The 6,693-nt window shown below is 32.2% G+C and overlaps 1 protein-coding gene across 1 annotated transcript; it reads right to left on the bottom strand.

Annotated features, from left to right (window-relative positions):
- Positions 1–2,605: 2,605 nt before the first annotated feature.
- On the bottom strand, positions 2,606–6,693 carry LOC101489108 (alpha/beta hydrolase domain-containing protein VTE7). Its single transcript, XM_004505305.4, has 10 exons — positions 6,414–6,693; positions 5,589–5,683; positions 5,406–5,503; positions 5,278–5,327; positions 4,849–4,944; positions 4,642–4,731; positions 3,718–3,810; positions 3,278–3,373; positions 3,016–3,081; positions 2,606–2,837 (listed from the first exon to the last, which is right to left on the bottom strand). Exons 1-10 carry the CDS (start codon positions 6,561–6,563, stop codon positions 2,682–2,684), a joined length of 990 nt encoding a protein of 329 aa, XP_004505362.1. The 5' UTR covers positions 6,564–6,693; the 3' UTR covers positions 2,606–2,681.

Raw genomic sequence — 6,693 nt, 5'->3', positions numbered from 1 at the left:
TGGAAAAAAATTTGTTAAATATGTCATAAATATTACTGTAAAAAATTATTTAAAAATTTAAATGATACACGATAATTGATTTAAAATCTGGGATAAAAAAAAATTTAAAAATTAGAGATTAAAAATTAACTAGATTTTTTATAAAAACTAAAATCAAAATAGTAGGATTTTATAGAGAGAAAAAAAAAGCTTATTTAATTTTATTTTTAAAAAATAATTGCGTGGTTTTTTCTTTCTATTCTACTTTTCTTGAAAATTGTTATGAAACTGTAATAATCTGGAAGAAAAAAAATAGGAGAAGTGAATTAAGATACTCTTTTTAAAATTGGTTGAAAATATAGCACTAGAGGCAGAGCATGCTATTAATGAATAGTAAATGAAAAGTAAAAGTTGTTGAAAGGTCTCTTGGACGCAATACAAGACGAGAGCATTTGTGAATTTTCTTTCTGTTTTGGTGTTACTTTCATGCCATTGGAACAATTTTTCTCTTGGACGTAATTGCTCCTAGATGTCAATAACGACCCTGAATAATTTTGTTTGACATAATTTTGTGAATAAATATTTATTTGACATCATGACAGCATAGCCAAACAAATCTTAAATAAATAGTAATAGTAGATGCTTTTCACCAGCACTTTCGTAGTTGAAAACAGCCAAAATTGAGTTTTGTGATATACAAAATTATTTTCTCAACTTAATCCGTCAAATTAGTTCACCAGTTAATTGTATCAGTGAAGTGGTTAAATTGAATTTTGATGAGTTAAATTGTTGTTGTTTTATAATAATTTGGAGACTGTTTTAAGATATTTTTATAGTTTAAGGACTCATACGGTCACCTAACAAATGAATTAACTTAATGGATAGAGAAATAATTTTAGGAATATGTTTATTAGTTTTAATAATTTAAAAACTAAATTAGTGAAAGAATGTTAGTTTAGAGATTAAATTCTATTAAATTAGTTTAGAAAAGACAGTTTGAGTTGTTTTTACTAGAAGACAATTTGAGTTTTAATGTACTAGTTTTCTTTAAAAAGATTCGAAAAACTAAAAAAATGAGATTCTCGAGAGAAAAAAGAAATCTTAGAAAACTCATGATATAAGCTTTTTGGGCAAAATGTGTTTTATAAAGCTCAAGTTTTAGTTTATTTTTTTTCTGAAATAATATTTATACTACAGAAAATTAAAAAATCTGGAATTTTAAAAAAAACTTATTGGGAGATATATTTGGATTTGGTGAAAGGGTTAGACTTAAATCTTGATTTTAAATTTCAGTTAAGAGAATTATTTACCTCTAATGATGGACCTCAAATAACATTAACTCTAATGGAGAGAACATTTAAAAAATATACTTTTTCCCCCAAAGGATGTGTGCACAATTCCTTCAAATTTTCAACATGACAAGTCCATAAGATTTAATTTAGTTGACAAATGTTAAAATTATTAAATTCAACATCTTCAATCAAATATAAATTCAAAAATTTGCAGTTGTATTTATAAGTTTTCAATACTTGTCACTTCATCTACGGGTGTGAATTTTCAATTGTACTTATCACTTTGTCTAAGAAAGAACAAGAAGAAAAATAAATGCATGACATCAAGCCTGTCTTGCATTGCAGGCTTGCAGCGATTATTATTTTTTAAAACCATCACTAATCAATACTCATAATTGACAACATCACAAACATTATCAATGATGCATTGCTTTCAAATTGCATAAAACGTGGAAGTTTCGTCCACAACAAAATCTTGATGACGCTACTAACAAAATCACTAAACAATACATATATCTATGAACTGAAAATTGATGTTCAATATGACAAACTAAGATTTTCGTAACATTCAAAGGAAAGGACCAATGGATAAACGACAGAGGATTGGGCATTCAACTAACTTTATTAGGCTATCATCATCTTCTATAACTTCACTTACAAAGCTGTTAATAAATGCCAGCATAATTGGGTCTAGTGATTCCTTGTTCTCATTAACTGATAAATAATTATAACTGATGTTCTATATTAAAATCAATTAAAAAAGTAAGCTTGCGAATGTCAATTAAAAAGAATATGAATTTAAAATATATGATGTGGATTTTTTTAGTATGTTTAAAAATGAATTTTCACAAATTTATTTTTTTATCTTGTACTATATATTATATACTCAATGATTCCACGTAGGTGAACAGCAGCCCCAATAAATTTATAACCATTAAGAACTCTATCAATCACTACTGGCTCCTTTTTTTTTTTTTTTTTAAATGTCAAATGTTCTGTTTCTTTCTCTGTTAGAAAGGCAAAATGGTATTCAACCTTCATAATGATGGAACACATTGATTTACTGTCTTGGTATCCTTTTGAACAAATTCTTCAATCAATTTGACAACGGAATCCGGTCTTTCAACATGAGGAAGATGACCACAATCGGGTATTTGGCGTATAATTGACTCAGGTAATTCACAGTGCAGTCGCTGAAGAGTAAAAATCAAAAGTTAATTAGAGCAATAGTATTGGCAGGGAATATCATCTCCTAGCAGTGAAACTAACTGAAACAAAATTTAAAGGTGTTAATATATCGAGGTGTCTATATTATTTTTTCAATCCCTACTGGCTTCTTTTTTTTTTTTTTTTTAAATGTCAAATGTTCTGTTTCTTTCTCTGTTAGAAAGGCAAAATGGTATTCAACCTTCATAATGATGGAACACATTGATTTACTGTCTTGGTATCCTTTTGAACAAATTCTTCAATCAATTTGACAACGGAATCCGGTCTTTCAACATGAGGAAGATGACCACAATCGGGTATTTGGCGTATAATTGACTCAGGTAATTCACAGTGCAGTCGCTGAAGAGTAAAAATCAAAAGTTAATTAGAGCAATAGTATTGGCAGGGAATATCATCTCCTAGCAGTGAAACTAACTGAAACAAAATTTAAAGGTGTTAATATATCGAGGTGTCTATATTATATATCAAGACCGTGATTTTCCAGCTTGTCATATAATATAGAGGTGTACTAACTTACCACTGCAAGCTTATTGCTGATTATTTGGTCATTCTCCCCCCAAATTATGAGTGTTTTCTGCTTTACCTGTTAAACAAATTTGAATGCCACATCTTTTTAGTGAGTATGAAGTCAAGCTTCTGGAAATAAGATAATTGCTTCATTCAAGAATAAGAAACTATGAATAATTTTGTACTGATTTGAGGATCTTTTTCAACCATTACTTCAAACAAAAATAGAATATAACAAGTAACAATGATAAACTTGTAATGCTGGGAAATACCATTTTTATCTGGGAAGCAACATTGTAGCCACCACTAATCATAAAATTAACCGCGGCATCCTCCCACCAAGGCAATAAACAATGCAAGCGGCCAATCTATATAAGATTATATACAAATACCATGTTATCTAAATTTGTTTTGTAAAACAAAAAGATGACAAAGTATAAAATAATAAAAGTGTCAAATGTCAATTAGTATCATGTTGCTTAGGTGAATCCTTTGTCAGAAATTAGATGCTTAGGAAGGATGTTTGGATACTTGGCTATCATAAATAAGCAGACAATGCTTCAACCTGTAGTGTTGAGGTCTCAAAGTGTGCATGTTTCAAACTTCAAAGTATGGATGTGCCAAATGGTTCACTATGAACTAGAAAATATATACAATATATGTACATCATATCATCTTAACAACGTGGTAGTTTTAGGATCATGCAACTTACATTTGTCCAATCAAGGCTGGTGCTGAAAGATATGTTAGTGAATGACAAATAGTTTGCATATATGCGTATAGGGATGCTCTTTAATAAATATACCTGATTCAAAACAGAGCCAGTGGTGAGTATAACTTGCACATTCAAAACATTAACATACTCATCATCTCATTCTCATCTCTCCCTATGAATGTAAAAATTCTAGTGAAGAGATTAATCATGCATTACTGAATAAGATTATTGCAGGTATAGGGTCTAGGTAGGAAAAGGAATGGCATACACAAGATAAGTTCTAGCTGCACTGTTATAAAATAAAAATTCAACAAAACTGCTGAAAATACTCAGACAGAAGAGCTGGTTGGAACAATGCATGGCCAAGGAGGATAGACATCACTAGAAAGGTACATGGCGGTGATTCCTTGGTATGAAATAATGCACCGAAGGACTCAATCTTCACCAAAATCATATAAAAACAACAAACTTTGAAGCTTTATATTGTGAAAGTTCAAAGAACAACTTCACAGTTGAATCTAGGAGACCTAAAAACCTTGCAAATTACGGCTTCAATATGGCCCATATGCAAATGATTATGAGCTAGGAATCAGTAAGTAATTGCTCATTCCAAGAGGCCATGAGCCATCCAAGATAAATTCATTATATATTATGTAAGACTTCCAGGAAAAGACTAACTGATGTCAAAGAAACAGATGTGCTTTCCAAAATATTTATTGAGAATGTAGTTTCTTAAAGGTATCATGAAGAGGGCAGACCCAAAATAATGAAGAAAAAAATCATTTTAGTAGAGGAATCAATCCAGCTCCACCTAGGAAACGTTGCCATAGATATAGACAGCGTATGATATAACTTTCTAGATAATTGCCAGTGATGTGTGGCTGAGGGATCAAGACTTTTTTAATTTGGAGATATACTCACCCCAGCATAGGCTATCGCTCTTGGTAAGGTTGCTAGGTTTCCTGTTCCTTCAGCATATACACTAGCATCAATCAAAACAAGCTTTTCCACCTGAAAAAGGACCAGATAATGCCGGAGTCACTTGATAAAAGTTTCTTTTAATAAAGAATTTCCTCAAGAATTTGGTCATTGTAAATATTTAAAAGTTTAATTTTTTGATACACATACAGCTTCTGGATAATTGACTGCAAAGTCGATGGCAACAGCAGAACCAAGGCTTGGACCAACCAATATCATCGCCCTTTTGATGTAGGACTTCCAAAACTAGCAGAGAAACCAATTCACTCTCAACACAGAGTGAAACAAATGAAAGTAAAATAAATAGGTGCTGAAAGAAATTGGTCAATCTGTGAAGAAAAGCACTAAACATTTCTTCAGAAGGCTAATGAACAAGTTAAAGCTTAATGGCCTGTAATATATATGATTTCTTACTGCATTCCACATAATTGAATGAAAAGGGCTAAGAAACTCATAAGTATACTTTTTCAGAATTATAATTTGTATACAACTTAATAATGGACACTGCAACAACAAAGCTTTCAATGTTTCGTTACAAAATTCATGATCCAAGAGATGTATTAAATAACACACAAGTACCTGATAAAAGTGTTCACGCTTTGATACCACATCACATGAAGGAAGCTTCGCTGATGGATAGAAGAAAGCATGACTAAAATGAAGAGAGAAAGGAACACAAATAACACAGGAAATGTACTGATACAAACCTAGATCAGAGAAACCCCAACCAAGAATGTCAATGGCCCATGTCTCAAGACCAGCTTCCTCAAGCAATGGATACGTGTATCTCCATTCTAAGCATGAGCTGAACAATAAGGAGGAGTGAATCCAGGGGTTACTCGAGAAAGAAAATGCACAAACGAATACCGTCTCCTGCATATTTTGTGCACCTGTCAAAACCATGTAAAAGGACAACTGGATTTGCCTTGTTCTGCATCAGTGGCTTCACACAACTACTCATGATGGGATTTTCAGAGAACTTAACCTGATTGAATCAAATCATATGAAAATATGAAACTGATCAATACTTCATGAGCAATTAAACAAGAGTTACAGATTGAGTATTTACGAGGTACTGCTGAGTGACCTTAATCAAAGCCTACAGGATCAACATTATATTTCTCAAATACAATAACAACCTGATAGAATAGCAAATCCGATTCTAAAGTAAGAAGATAAGCACACAAGAACCCAACAATTGATTACAAAGTTCAGCCAATTGCACCTTTGTCTCCAAAAGGAGAGTGTCTTTCGCTACAATACTCTCTAGCGTCTAGTCACTTACCAGCAAATACGGGTACATATTGAACAATTTTCTTAAGTTAACCAGCTCGAATGACACAAAACCCTTACAGTTTGGTCAAGAATTTGAGAGAATTATATGTTTAAAAATCCACACACACACACACACACAAAAATAGAGAACCATTTCTGTACACATTAGTAAACAATATGTGAGTTGTATCCCATAAACTCCAAATTAGGAGGAAGAAAATTAGAAACACTGGATGAAATGAAAAGAAATAGACACCACAGTTTGCATCATATAAAATTATAATTATAAATAATAAAAATAAAGTAATAGCATTTGATTAATTCGTAACTATCCCTTTCCACCTAATTAAAGGTACCTTACACAACGCGTTGCATAGAAGAAAGGGAGAAGATGTTTATGAGTAAAAAAGAGTTGAGAAGAAAATGCAGAAATTACTTACGGATACGGGAAGTCTCTGAATCCGCGTAGCGAGGCTTCGAGCAAATGGGTCTTTGATTCTGTTGACGTCTTTGGGAAGAAAGGAAGGAAATGCGTCAGCTTCAGCGACGACCTTGAATTTCGGCAATGCCAGGGAAAACAAAGCAACCATTTTTTTTTTTTTTTTGAAGAGGAAACTAAGGTGCTAATAGCAACGGAAAGAACTGGAACTCAAGCGACGCAAATAACTGCCACTCAATCTTCATCCTCACTTTCACCAGCTCCCCTCGCGCGACTTTCGT

The sequence above is a fragment of the Cicer arietinum genome, chromosome 6, assembly GCF_000331145.2.
Source record: "Cicer arietinum cultivar CDC Frontier isolate Library 1 chromosome 6, Cicar.CDCFrontier_v2.0, whole genome shotgun sequence".
NCBI classification, from domain to species: Eukaryota; Viridiplantae; Streptophyta; class Magnoliopsida; order Fabales; family Fabaceae; genus Cicer; species Cicer arietinum.
Note: the sequence above shows the minus strand (reverse complement) of the source record. Positions and strands in the feature narration are given on the sequence as shown.

Coding starts and splice junctions, on each gene's coding strand:
- LOC101489108 (XM_004505305.4), bottom strand. CDS start 6,563: ATGGTTGCTTTGTTTTCCCTGGCATTGCCGAAATTCAAGGTCGTCGCT. Junction 5,328..5,405: donor TTGGGGTTTCTCTGATCTAG/GTTTGTATCAGT, acceptor TCTATCCATCAG/CGAAGCTTCCTTCATGTGAT. Junction 4,945..5,277: donor AGCGTGAACACTTTTATCAG/GTACTTGTGTGT, acceptor TTTCTCTGCTAG/TTTTGGAAGTCCTACATCAA.